At 45.5% G+C, this 14,345-nt stretch overlaps 1 protein-coding gene across 1 annotated transcript; it reads right to left on the bottom strand.

Annotated features, from left to right (window-relative positions):
* Positions 1-555: 555 nt before the first annotated feature.
* Positions 556-2,137, bottom strand: LOC309675998 (protein shisa-1-like; the record flags this gene model as incomplete). The annotated part of the gene is made up of 2 exons (XM_082488440.1): positions 556-1,040; positions 1,867-2,137. 2 exons carry the CDS (start codon positions 2,135-2,137, stop codon positions 556-558), a joined length of 756 nt encoding a protein of 251 aa, XP_082344566.1.
* Between the last annotated feature and the right edge of the window lie 12,208 nt (positions 2,138-14,345).

The raw sequence follows: 14,345 nt of genomic DNA on the forward strand, positions 1-14,345 counted from the left end.
TTAGGGCTAGAATTTGCTTCTTTAGCAGCACCACTTAACTGATCAGGGGCAGGTGAGTCACAGGCAGTGTTTTACTGTCCCACATCAGTTCACTGGTAGAAGTCTGTAGATTAAGTCCAGCCTTTCTGTGCTTTACAGGCTGTCAAGTGTTCACAATTAATAACTCCTCTCAGGCACCTCCCTGTCCTGAGTTGCTGAGAAGTGACACAGCTACACAACACAAATTGAAACCAAGTCCTCTGATGTGCCCCTAGAGCATGCTATGGCAGCTTGAAAGGACCAGGGAAGGGTGAAAGTCATTTCTACCGTTTCAGTCATTCCGTGAACAGGTAATACAGGCCTGAGAGTCTTGCCTTTTCCAATAGCATTAAAATAATACAAGTTAAAGGAACAAGAACCTAAAAGAAGTTCTAAAACATCATCTTCAGAGCTGTAAAAAGCCCAAATTCATGCACTTCCTATTAGTGTCAAACATTTGACAGTCCTCATTTCAGTCCCAAAGAACTTTTTATAATAGCAAAGTAGCGTCCAGTTCAGGCTGTATGTGTCACATTCTCAGACATGAACTCCTGAGTACATCATTTGGTCACCCTGTGTTACCCCAAGAGGGGGTGCGTTAGCACTGTGTCCATAAATTGTTCTTTTAAGGAAGGGTGCTGGAGCCATTACTGTGGTATGGTCAGTCGGTATTCTGTGGTTTGCACGTGGAGGGTGCAAGAGTTGTCCACCGGTGCGTGGAGGACTTAAGAACTGAGCATCTTCAGCCAACCCAATAATAGGAAGGGATGGAGCCAGAGTCATGCAGATGTTGCTGGTCTGAGGACCACTACTCAGTGAGCTTCTGGTGGCAGAACTGGAACTGGAGAGGCGAGAAGGAATATCAGGTTCTAGTAGCCAAGCCCGGCCAGGTGCAAGTCTGCTTTGCTGCCCCTCATCCTGGGATTTTAAGCATTTGCAGCAACAAATTCCAACGCAGGCACCGCCAACAACAAATGCCACAAATACAGACCCAACGAGAAGGAACGGCAGGTAGACAGGCACTGAAAACATAAAAGTGACATTAGCCAAACATTCATTCATAAGATATTCCAAGTTATATTCTGTTCTTCATTCCTGAAGATATGCATGCACCAAGGAGCAGGCCAGAGTAGTTTTACTCTCAACCCTTCTCTTGCTGCAGCAAGAAGATGAGACACTGGCAATGGCTACAACAGGTTCATTTGAAAAAGCCTAAAGTACAGCGGGTCGGACCGGTCGGTCCTGTAGCATCTGCCATTATCAGCCATGCAAGAGCTGTTCCAGGACTCAAATGACACAGCTACTGTTCAGTTGTGCATGATTAAGTAGAAGTTCAGCCTTGTAACTAAGTTTTACAGTTAGTAGCTAAACTGCTCTTGGGTTGCCGATGGAATCTGGGTTTGAGGGCCCCAAGCATTTTTACAAGCCAGAACTTAAGTTAAATACGTTACTTGGAGGCATCCCTATGCATTAACAGAAGAGGTTGGCAACACATGTTCCACCAGGGATATAAACATCAGAGGTGCTACCAGATTACTTTGCTGGTGACTTAGAGGCTTTTCTAAGAGTAGAAAAGACAGAAAAGTCTTTTGAGTGAAGCCCCAAGTTATTCTTTCTTCCCAGTGAAGGGTACTGAGTGGCTCTGGCCCACGCAGCCGCCAAGAGAAGCATTTTGCCAGGACTCTCCTCCTTTCTGCTCCAATGGTCACAGCCTGGAGCTCTGAAGAGCAGAGAAACAGAGGAGGGATCTGGCTGACACCACCAAGGGAAGGTTGTTATAGGGGATGCAAAGAAGAAATCACATCCGATATGCCCCCTCCCCATCTGCTAGAGGCACAGGAAGCTTACCTGGCACTGGAGGTCTGGGACTGGGCTGCTGATGGTCACCAGGGCACCGGCCCTGGTCGAGACGGGCCTCTCTGGACGAGCAGCAGTAGCGTAAGCTGCAGGTCCCACAGCACAGAGTGGCCTCTGGGCCATCATAGCGCTCGGGACACTGGAAGCCGCGGTGCCAGCGCTGGAGGCTGCCAGCCCAGCCATGGCAGTACTCCCCGGCCTGCCCAGGGCTGCACGGCAGCACCAGCAGCAGCACCAGCACACCGAGAGCCCCCCTTGCCATGGTGGGTCGCGCAAGGTTCTCACCACTAGCCACTTGGCCTACACTGCCCCTTTTTTCCCCCCTTCTTTCTTTAAAGACAAGGCACACACCACCCCGGGCAGCCACAGAGCACAGCGCTCCCCGACAGCCAGCTGCCCACCAAGGCACTGCTTGAGCTCCTGTTTCAGGAGGTTTTATCTCTTGGGCTGTGACCTGCCTCTAATCCCCTCTCTTTACAGCAACAAAGAAGGACCCAGTAATTGAAAACCATTTGCAGCTACTCCAGCTCCACCTTCCTCATTTCTCTCTTTGATTCCTGCAGGGAGCAGCCACTGGTTCCTGCTGGAGATGGTGGCACATCTCCCACTCGTGGCCAGGCAGGGATGGATGGCACCGTTAGCAAGGCTGAGGAGTGCGGGATGCACAAAGCCCAGGGCTATCCTGGCACCAAAGCTTCATTCCTTCAGGGGCTCGTCAGTAGCTGAAGTGTCAGAGGTGGGAAGCTGGGGACTGAGCTGGGGACAACTCATGACAAGTGAGAAATGAAATTTTCAGAGCAGAAAGAAAATACAGGGATAACCAGCTTCCGGTGGGCTCTAAAGTGTAATGGGTACAAACCGGTAACATGGATAATCAATTCCATAGATACAAAAAAGAAAATTTTAATCTGAAAATGTGGAAAAAAAAGATTTTGAAAGCGCTAAGTTGGTCTAATTTCCATCTCCATGGTTAAAAACCTAGGGGCTGAAAATTTTAAAGGGTCTTCTGCTTTCCCTACACGCAGTGCAATCTGTGAATTGCGTGTTTCAGGGCACAAAATACCTATTTTAAGGTCTTAGAAGTTTCACCTATTCAGGAAAATCCTACAGTGTTATAAAAACACCATAGCAGCACAGGAGTGGTAGTGACCTCTTCATCTTTGAACTAAAAATAAAACCAGACCATTTGTGGTGTTTCTTAGAGCACTTACAAGTCTCAGTACTTGCTATATTAACAGGATCCCTGTCCGAAGCACGGTTGGCCTCTGCTTAACTGCAGTGAGGAAGAGAATTGTTGCTAATTGAGCACTGAAAAGCAGGGAGTTAGGGCAACATCTGTTGGACCAATATCCTGGTAGCGTGTAGCAATATTTGCATTTTGCTTTCTTGAATGTACACAAAAGCCGGTTCCCACAAAATTTTTTAGGAGTTTTGCCATTGATTGTAGAGGTGGACTATCCCATGATGCAAACTTTTAGAAATATTTGCACACAATTATCTCCCTTCTGATTATTTTTTGGTTTAATATTAGATACCAGCTTGCACATTAGTGCTTTATTAACTATTTCATAGGTTCAGTTAAGTCATATTTCAGTCTGCCAAAGACATCAGCGCTCAGCACCTTTGCCAGTCAGTTACCTTTCGTATATCATTTTTTAATTGCTTTTTGGCAAACATGGTTAAAGGGATTCAGAAATGTTAAATGGAATCTCTGCTTGGAACTGGAGTCCTTTCCAAATCCTGCTCAGTGCATTGAGATACGCATTTTGCCCTGCTGCATTTCAGCTCTGCAAGTGTAAGGTTGGCTGACTGCATGGGACCTAATCCTATAAATCCATGGGAATGATCTAGAAAATACTGAGTAGCCCCAGCACCCTTTAAAAGACAGCCAGAGGTGAGTGGTGTGCTATCTTGGATTGGATTCTCAGAGCACTGATACTTTAAGCCCAAAGCTATATTTGCCTTAAGGCAGATTCTAGTTTATTTTACACATTCAACCTCAGCACTATTAGGCCAGACTAAATACTAACTTTTATTATTTGTTGTTATGGCAAAAAGCAGCCTCAGACAGGTTTTAAGCATGTGCTTAGCACTTTGCAGAGTTCATCATAATAAAACATACCTCAGTAAAGATAATGGGATGCAATTATTTCCTCCCATCCTCCACATTAAAAGAGTATAAGGACACCTGCTAAGTCAGGTATTCACATGCTAAGAAATGCATAAAGTTGTTCATTGCATTAACCCTTGGAATGACGGCTGCCCTTACACAATTTCTTCTCTCTGCATAGAACCTGTTTTTAACAACATGGTCATGTATTGTTTTTTTGCTGCATAGGGTTATGCTACCTCACTTAGCAGGGAGAAACTCTGGGAAACGAAGTGCAGAGTTCCTATTCTGGGTCTGCATGTGTGTTTGTGTGTGTTCCAGGGGGCATTTGTTTCCCAATTCAAAATCTCTCATCTTCATTTTGTGATAGACTGTTCTGTGCTGTGATGTCCACTTAACCGCTGCAGAAAGAAATGAATGTAACTGTGTATAAAAATTGTATACGCTTACATAACTTGTGACCCACTTTGAATTTTGACAGGATAAAAAGGGCTACGTGGAGATATTGGGATGCTGGTTGTGAACTACAAGGGTAATTCATCAGTAAGTTTCTATTCTAATTCCTTATGTTCAGTCACTCTCTGCTTTCTTAGTCTTTCACCAGCCAGGGTGACATTTTTCATGCTTGTTCTGCCAGCTTTGGGGAAGTTTTAAGCAAAAACAATCCAGCCTGTTTTGCATGAGAGGCCGGTGATGATGGTTTCCTATTATTAACAACAAACAATCTTGTTGCATTTTCTGAGTATCCCTGCAGCCAAAACAGCTTGAGCTTTGAATTTACAAGTTACCATGGAAATAGCCCTTAGAGAGAAGTCTTTTTGTCCGTGTGAGGGTTGTTTCTCTTATTTAGGGAAATGTACATTCCCCCTCGTGAATTTTATGTTCGCAGCAAAATGATTAAAAATTCCTGTTATTCCAAGCAGAAAGCACAAACTGGAAACTTCCCAATTTGCAGCTGCTTTGCCTTCCCCACTGTACCAGTGTTTCCTATCAGTAGTTTCCAGTCTTCTATAATGTTGAAGATTGAACTCTGCCACCAGATTTCAGGTATATTCTCATCATTTCTTAATGCCAAGTGAACGTTCAATACAGAACAAGAAACGAGGGAAGAATTAATCCCTCTCTGCTCACAGGAGCCTGCATTCCCATGGTCAGATCCTGTAAGGTGCTGGTCAATGCTCTCCCGATGCTGCGTGTGCTGCTTCCCTCTGACATCAAGTCAGTCAGCACTGCGCTGGGTGCTGGCAAGCACCAGGACTGGCCCTAAATAAAATACAGGGAAATACAGGAGGCACAATGAGAATGCTCTGCAGTAACTTAGTTCTTTGCATCATTCCGTGAGTGTGGCTCTTGAGGAAATGCTGCCTATGAGAAATTATGTAAATATCCTACAACAGATAGCCAGGCACTCCATATACTTAATTTTTACCATGCTTGTGTGCATCATCAATGCCACCCGTCTCCAGCTGTTTGCTGCAAGGCTGGGGGGACTTTCTGCCACTTGTTATTCCTCATAATGTTTCAACATGCCAGGCTGGAGTGCAGATGTATGGTGCTGGCTGAAGAACCTCGGAGAATGAAGGTTTCCACTTAACCACTGAACATACAGCAACCTCCTTGTCCCTAATGTCCCCGCTGCCTTTATGCACATTGAAAGAGTAACACAAGAGGGAAGGAGTTAGTTGAGTGTGAATGTCGAATTGAGAGAGGCTCAAAGGTGAACAAAGAATCAGCCCTGTCTAAACAAGGAACGAGCTGGGGGAGAGAGTATGCAGGGAACCAGACTTGGGGGGCTGAACCGTGGTGTGAATGAAGAGCCTGGTAAGGAAGATTTGAGTCAAGGCACGTAGGGAGTACGGCTCCGGAGAGCTGGGGCACTGCTGGCAGTGTCAGGAGGAGAAAACTACCTGGAGCATCATGGAGTTCAGCGTAAGCTAGAAAGCAACTGGTACCTGAGATAGCTGCTTTAAAGCTATTTAGGGACTTCTGCACTTCTGCCTGCCTCTCCCTGTGCCGTCCATAGAGATGTCGATGAGGAGTTTGGGGGAAGAGGGAGACAGGGGCTGGCAGGGCAGAAGAACCACTGTAGGAGCCAAGACTGCGGAGAGATTGATGATTGTGATTCAGAGGGGAGAGGCAGGGACCGGCTGCCCAAGGCAGCTGGGATGGAGTGGAGGAGCCCACTGGAAACCATAAGCTTCATGGAACTGAAAAGCAATGCTGTCTCATAACACTAAGCAGAGCTCCTGAGGCCTGATTCTCTCCTCACACTAGTGTAACGCGGCGACAGGGAGCTCCTCCTGGCATGTAGGCTGGTGCTAGCAAGTGAGAGTTCATCAGAGCACTCTCCTCAGTCTGGCTCTGTCTAACGCAGACAGGAAGCTCCCTACAGCTACTGCTAACTGAAGATTTGTCCTTCAATAAGGGTCCCTTTATTAGTAATTATAGTAGTATTGCTTTGTTATGTTATAAATCAAATCATAGAATCATAGACTGGTTTAGGTTGGAAGGGACCTTGTAGGCCATCCAGTTCCAACCCCACTGCCATGAGCAGGGACACCTCCCACCAGCCCAGGTTGCATAAAGCCCTGTCCAACCTGGCCTTGAACACCTCCAGGGATGGGGCAGCCACAGCTTCTCTGGGCAACCTGCGCCAGGGGCTCACCGCCCTCACAGGGAAAAATTTCTTCCTAATATCTCATCTAAATCTCCCTTCTTCCAGTTTGGAGCCGTTTCCTCTTGTCCTATCACTCCATGCCCTTGTGAAAAGTCCCTCCCCAGCTCTCCTGGAGCCCCTTTAGGCACTGGAAGGCCGCAATAAGGTCTAATCAAAGGAAGTGAAGAATGCAGAAAAATAAAAGACACAGTAATTTAGGAGATGGCCAAGAGGCCCATATGCCAAGGTGATGGGCAAGCACACATCTTTCTCTACATGTCATTACTGGAGGTTGATTAGTGAAGGGGTGTCATCCCTGAACCTGGGGACATGCTATGAACACTTGGCAAAATTCATGTTCTGCCATTGTAATGAGGAAACTACAGGAGAAGCTAATTACTTGAGTGTTTTATGAAGAAGGAAGGCTGCAGTATCAACTGTTTTCTGAAGATTTTTCAGATTCAAACCTGGTGTCAGGTTTTCTTTTGCAATGCGGTACCACGGTCTCCTTGTGCTATTGAGAAAAGAGGTCTCTGTAAGGTAGGCTTGCATGACTTCATCTGTTCTGTAAAACCTTTGGCCAGGTTTTAGGTGAAAACAGACTAGAGAATCGACAACATTAGTATCTGTAAAAATGTACCCTTGCCTCTAACAGACCTGTAAGCTTATTAGTTTAAAAAGGGACACAATCTCTGCACGTTTTATATAGAAACAATTACTGCCTGTTAGAAGCCTGTTGGCTGGCTTTAGTGCCATGTGAGCAGTGTCCTGCTGATGTGTGGCTTTACTTTATCACCAGGAGCGCAGATGAGAGTGATGCCAGAGCAGGCACCATGGGCCATTAGGAATGGAGGGTGCTGGCTGGAGTCACCAACTCTCCTTAGGACTGGAGAGCTCTCCAATTTACTTCTTTTTTTCTTCTTGTTAGGCAGGTTAGCTTTTTTCTCTTTTAAAGTGAGCTGAAATTTAATTGAGTGTCAATTTCAGAAATGTTCACAAAGCTTCCCCAAGCAAAAAAAAAAAAAAAGAAAAAAGGCAACATGTTAGCATTCTGCTTTGAGGTTAGCATTCTGCTTTGAGAGGAACATGAAAAAGAAGACACCTCTATCTTTGATCTATATGTACAGTTACAATAGTTGTTGTGTCTACCTAATACTCACAGCCCCACCTGTAATGACTTGCCTAGTCCCAAAAATCTAAACAGAGCCTATATTTTACACTTTCATTTTCTAGGTTGCCACCTCTCCAAAAACAAACCCAAGAAATATTAAAACCAGTCAGAACTGTTTGTCCTCCTCAGCAAAGAGAATGGGACAGAGGTGGCTCACGTCAGTGGATTTAACACCATTAGTCCTTTTTGGGGGGCATTATTTTTTGACTGAACCATCAATTTCCAACAGACTTCAGTAAAAATCCAGGCCTAAAATTTAAGGCCCCTTCACTCCTGGTGATTTTCCTTCTTTCCTTCTCCCAACTAAGTGTCTGTTTTCTCCTTCCTGAAGAGCCAGCCTCATTTCTGCACTTTTCTACCCCAAGAGAAGCCTTCTGAGGGGGGAAATTAGGTGTTCGTGTGTTTCCTGCTGGGCTCTCCCCTCTCGAATGAGCCCCTTCTTCAGGTCAGCAAAAAGCTGGACAGTCCACTGGCCCTCCTCACCTAAAAAGACAAACCACCTATTACAAGAAAAGAGAATGGCAGAACTTATTGAGATGGTGATTTATGGAGGTGTGCTTTTGGAAGGGTTGTTCAGCCTGAATGCTCTTGATTGTTCAGATACAATAGGCCTGATTTTCAAGAGGGGACGAGTCCTCCTGGCTTCCCTGGGAGGCAGCAGGAGCTGCCGGAGCTCCCTCTGTGCAAAGATCAGGCCCAGGCGGCACTTAACAATGCTGCGCTTCCAGACTGAACCTGAGAATCAAAGACAGCAAGAGCTGAGCCCAACTTTCATTGCCAACTCAAATCACAATGTGTTTGGAGTTCAAACAAGTCCGGATTTTATTTTTTTTTTTTTAGTTAGTTAGTTGTAAGTTTTTCTTTCTTTTTTGAAATGCAGCTGCTTCAGAGTTTAGAGGATTAGAAGCCCGAAATGCTGGAAAACTCACAGGAAAACCTGCTCTTAAAATCTCCAGCTCTGAATTGGATGAGTATCTGACCCCTTGGGCTCTTATTATTTTCTGTTGAATTGTTCTGCAGTAGGCATTTTCTAGCTAAGTATAAAAGACTGCTATCAGAGGCTTGGCGTTTATATCTGAACTGAAGTCAAGTCACTGAGAAGTATCATGACAGCTTGAATCATGCTTCATAAGCTTAACTCGAGGTCTTCGCAGGCATTTGGGTTCATCAGAGCATGGTCAGGAATAAGTCCTGACAGGGTGTGTTAGGCTGTGGAATTTCATTTGTATTTCTGTGTGTGTCTTACCAAACTGTCAGTCAAGGAAACTGTGCAAGGTGCTGTATAAGATAACAGGGAAATAGTTTCTTACAGCCCTACATCTGGGTCGGGGCAATCCCAAGCACAACTCCAGGCTGGGCGGAGAATGGATGGAGAGCAGCCCTGAGGAGAAGGACCTGGGGGTGCTGATTGAGAGAAGCTCAACATGAGCCAGCAATGCTTGACTGCAGCCCAGAAGGCCAACCATATCCTGGGCTGCATCAGGAGTGTGGCCAGCAGGGTGAGGGAGGGGATTCTGCCCCTCTACTCTGCTCTGGGGAGACCCCACCTGGAGTGCTGCCTTCAGCTCTGGAGCCCACGAGATAGGAAAGATGTGGACCTGTTGGAGCAGGGCCAGAGGCGGCCATGGAGATGCTCTGAGGGCTGGAGCCCCTCTGCTGTGAGGACAGGCTGAGAAAGTTGGGGGTGTTCAGCCTGGAGAAGAGAAGGCTCCGGGGAGACCTTAGAGCCCCTTCCAGTGCCTAAAGGGGCTCCAGGAGAGCTGGGGAGGGACTTTTCACAAGGGCATGGAGTGATAGGACAAGAGGAAACGGCTCCAAACTGGAAGAAGGGAGATTGAGATGAGATATTAGGAAGAAATTTTTCCCTGTGAGGGCGGTGAGCCCCTGGCACAGGTTGCCCAGAGAAGCTGTGGCTGCCCCATCCCTGGAGGTATTCAAGGCCAGGTTGGATGGGGCTTTGTGCAACCTGGGCTGGTGGGAGGTGTCCCTGCTCATGGCAGTGGGGTTGGAACTGGATGGCCTTCAAGGTCCCTTCCAACCTAAACCAGTCTATGATTCTATGATTTGATTTATAACATGACAAAGCAATACTACTATAATTACTACTATAATTACTGTCCCTTCCAACCTAAACCATTCTATGATTCTTCCCTAAGTTGCTAATAGTCTTCATGTGAGGCATTCTGACTGAGGAGACGGTGGGACTGCGGATCAGCAGTGAGGTCAGCTTCCTTGTGAGCTACAATCAGAACATGCCTTTGAGGAGGAGCTAGCTTTGTGAGCATTTAGTTCCTTCTCTCAAACAGGACAATGGAAAGTGCAAAAAAACCCCATAGGTGTTTCACTGAAGTTTTAACAAGCTGGAGGCTTTCTATGGGCTAGCAGGGAATTGGAATGAATATTTTCATAGTGACTGAGAGGTGGTAGAAAAGGTGAAGACTAGTCATGAAGGTTTTGGATACCAGTTGTGTAAAAGGCTGTGAAGATGCTGAAAATAAGAAAGGAAACTTATGCTTGATAGGAAAGAGAATAAGGAGTCAGCAGGGAAGACTCAAAGAGAGGGGTAAGCAGACAGAATAGGGTTATATTTATCAAGGTGATAACCATAACAATATGTTGAAAGTCTGGCAGTGCTTCTCATAAGAACACTTGAAACACTGAAAAGAAAGTCAAGAAAATTACTAGATAATTTCATGCAGGAACACATCCTTCCCAGTTATATTAAGAAAAGAAGATGGGCTAAGGAAGACACCTTTCTAAATTGCTTTCCTTTTTAAAATTTCTATAGGAGCAAGGCAATGTAGTAAATGGAGGTTTGGGACCCAATAGCTCTAACTTCCAGATTTCAGTCAGTCCCAGAAAAAGGAGGACAGACACAGAAAATATGCAAACCAGCAAAGAGGCAGTCCTTTCAAAAACACCATGGCACCTGAGGGTTTTCAGAAGACAGTTGAGGTGCCTGATGACTGACCTGTTCCAGGTCAGTCCCAGTGCTCTGCTTAGACTGTATTGGGGGTTAAATTAAGCAGCTATTTAGATATCCATTGCAAGAGTCATTCTTCTATTTCTTGGTACAAGTCTTCATAGTGCTTTCTGGTTTCTGCTTGTTTCTTTCTTGAAATTACTTTGATGTCTCTTGTGATTGTCTCTCCTGACACTTTCTTACATTCTGCAGACACAAGTTGCGATCTGCTTGGCAGTTCTGCAATTGCTGACACTTGAGAGAAACCTTATATGCCATCAGTCACTTATTGCTGCTTTGAATTTGCTGGCAGACCATGTGCCACTCATACATTCACTGTGGAACTGGCTTTATCTTCGCTGGCGTGTGGTTTGGGGACCACCTGTCAGAATCCCTCATTTTAATCCTTTTTTTTCTGTGTGTGTGATTGCACTGGCAAGATTCATCACGCCATACCACAGGGGCAGTCTGCAATAAACTGGTGTGGATGTCTCAGACTGTAAACCATGAAATGGTGCCTTGAAGAACAAGGGAAGACCCGGAGGTAATGCCTGTGAGCACGGGCTGCAGACCCTCCTAACCTCCTGGCTATTTGTCCGGGTTTCTCACAGATCGATGTACAGCAAACCCTGTGAAGCTGAATGTTGTTTGTTTCTTCAGTTTCAAATTACAGCTCTGCTATGCAGACTGTAATAAAAGCAGAACTCAACAGGATACAAAAACAGGCGATACAAAAGGGAACAAATCTTTTTCTGAGGCCATTCTCTCATTTTCCCTTAAAAGTTACATACGGGCTGGATTTGGCCCTAGAGGTCTAAAATGTCCTGACAACACCCATATGAACACAAACCAGTGAGTTCTGGATGGCGCGGACAGAGCAGGGAGGGAAGGCAGCTACGAAGTGCACTGAATCACAAGCACTGGCATGTACAGTAAAACTGTTCACTTGGAATTTAGGCAAGAGGAAATATTTGAAGAAGATAAATGGTAAACCAAACCGTTGACCTCACAGAACCCAAGCCTTTCTAGAAATTTAGAGAAGTTCAGTTCACTTAGTATTTTTACTATTTTACTTTTCTGCTTCATGGCCATTAAAATAAGAGCCTCTCTGAATGATTTCTGAGTAGAAAAGGAAGCAAAGTGGCCACATTTTGCTATCCTGCTGTGCCCAGGGAACAACAGCAAATACTGGAGAAACAGGGTGTTCTCCTGCCCTGTTCATTACCAAGAGGTTCAGATCATTTAAAGAGGCATTGGTATTTCTGGATTCTTAATCAAAGCCAAACCTCAATGTGAACCTCTGAACCTCTTTCAGCTTGACCATTACTTCTTATAAGTGATGTTTTAATTTTCTTCTAATGCCAAGGAAAGTCTTTCATTCTCCCCAGCTGGCATCAGAGATAAGGGACTAAATCCCTCAGACATTAATACATCGAACAGTTCTGTCATATGTTACTTTAGTCTCCTGCTCGAAGTCTTTCTCTTCTTCCCGACTGATCTCAGATATAATGCAAAATATTCGGTGAGCAAAAAAAGGGTAGCAATTGAAAGTGTGGCTTTGAAGTTTAGCCTGTATTCTGGGCTGTTGCCCTTCATTTTCCAGCCATCTGAGGGGTGTCTGTCCTGAAGGGTTAACTCAGGCAGATCTACAATGGCTCATCTGTTCCCTCAGGGAATACTCTCAGCACTAGGAATTGGTTGTGGGTTACAAAACTGCACTTTCCCTAAGATATCTCATTGCTGATCGTTTTGCCCCAAACAAACTAATAAATACTGGGATATGCTCATTCACGTCATAGTTTTGCTGGCATAACTGTTCCAGTCCCGTATCACCCCTCAGTCACAGCCTCGGGTATAGCAGCCACCTCAGCAAAGGCTTATACGGTTGCCAGTTGTCAGCCAAGTGCCACACTAAGTGTGTGTTGTGGTTTAGACCCCAAACCCAGACAGCATGCGCTCCCAAGTGTGGTAAGCTGGGGCTCGCCTTACCTGTCCGTTTGGCTTCAGCTGGTGGTGCGCTTGGCTGAATATCTCTTCAGGGCCTTCTACCAGTAACTTCCAGTTGGCCCCCAACTCTGAAAACTACTTATCATCTAGTCTTGCAGGATGCTTGTACAGTAACTTTAGCACTTGGCCAGGGCAAGTCCCATGCTCTGGCCCTGCTCCCAACTCCTGATCTCCTACAACATGCTCCTCAAGTGGCGATACCATTGCTGGGGCTTCACTGCACAACAGAGAAAGAAGGGAAACATGGAGACCTACACAGAGACCTCTGCTGAGCTCTCCTCTTGGTGTTAGATACGATGATGAATGAAGTGCTGCCAGGGGGGAAAGAACATGGCAAGCAGTCACTTATGATGGAAATCTCCTTCTCCGGGAGCCAGCAGCCAATGCTAGAGATTACTGTGGCTTTCTTGAACATCAAGCCTTGCAGAAGACCTCTCTTAGGCAGGTATCTGTTTTCACCCCGAATGAGTGTGCATCGATTGCCACCATAATGGATAAGGCTTTTGCATACTCTGAGGAGATATTAGACCTTGTTTGGTTTACAGAACTAGTAAGCTTCTTTCTCTCTCCTAGGACGCAACACAGTACAACATCAAGGTATGCAGGACAGGTGGCTTGGCACTTCAGTGGACAGACCAGCAACACCATGCCAGAAGCCTGAAAAGATGCGCCTCTCCTCTCAAAGAATACACCTCTGACCTCGTGTCTGAGCAATAAAGTCCTCCCCGTGTTCTCTTCCACCAGAGGGTGCCGGTGACTGAGAAACCACCGTCCTTGGCCACCCCTCGCAGGATTGCAGAGACCCCTGTACTCCCCAGGTATCCTAATGAAAGAGCGGAATACACACAGCTGATAAAATTTGCATTTACTTTTAGCTCCCTTCCTTGACAGAGAGATAGTGTATGTTGGCAGACTTTAATAGAGCTGGCCACAAAGCGCCAGCACAGGCACAAAGGTAATTTGAGAGAAACAGCCCCATTTTCTGTTCTAGCCGCCAGCTGCACTCTTGCTGGGAGATCCTGAGAAGGGAAGTGGTGGACCCTTGGTATTTTCAGAATGCGCAGCTCACTTGCAGCTCTGGGTCACACTAAAGCATCTCTTTCTATTCTTAACCAACATTATCATTAAGAGTTTTCTACTGCCTTTTTCAAAATCCCCTACTGCAACAAAGAGAAATTTAAAGGGCCAGTTCCTCACCTGAAATAAAGCTTTTCAACTTGATCAATCATCAGCTGAAGGTTTGGTCTAAAATCATTTATTTCTTTTTTTTTTTTTTTTCCATTTGCCATATGTGTTCGCCTGTCCCATTACCAGCAACAGCAAATTTTACTACCTTTTTCTCCTGTTAGCCATCTAGAAAGAACAAAGCTAGGCAACACCAAGCTGGAGCCTGTTTTGTCTTGCATGATATCAACATACGTATTACATGAATTTCAATTGCAAAACCAGGAGTGCAATTCCCTTGTTTTCAGATCTAGTCATCGATCACATTATCGGAGTCCCACTGAAAGTAACAAGGTTGCACGTTGAAATAAAGGGCACTATTTGGTCTGCATATTTTCAT

This window comes from Vanellus vanellus, assembly GCF_965231255.1.
Source record: "Vanellus vanellus genome assembly, chromosome: 10".
Taxonomy (NCBI): Eukaryota; Metazoa; Chordata; class Aves; order Charadriiformes; family Charadriidae; genus Vanellus; species Vanellus vanellus.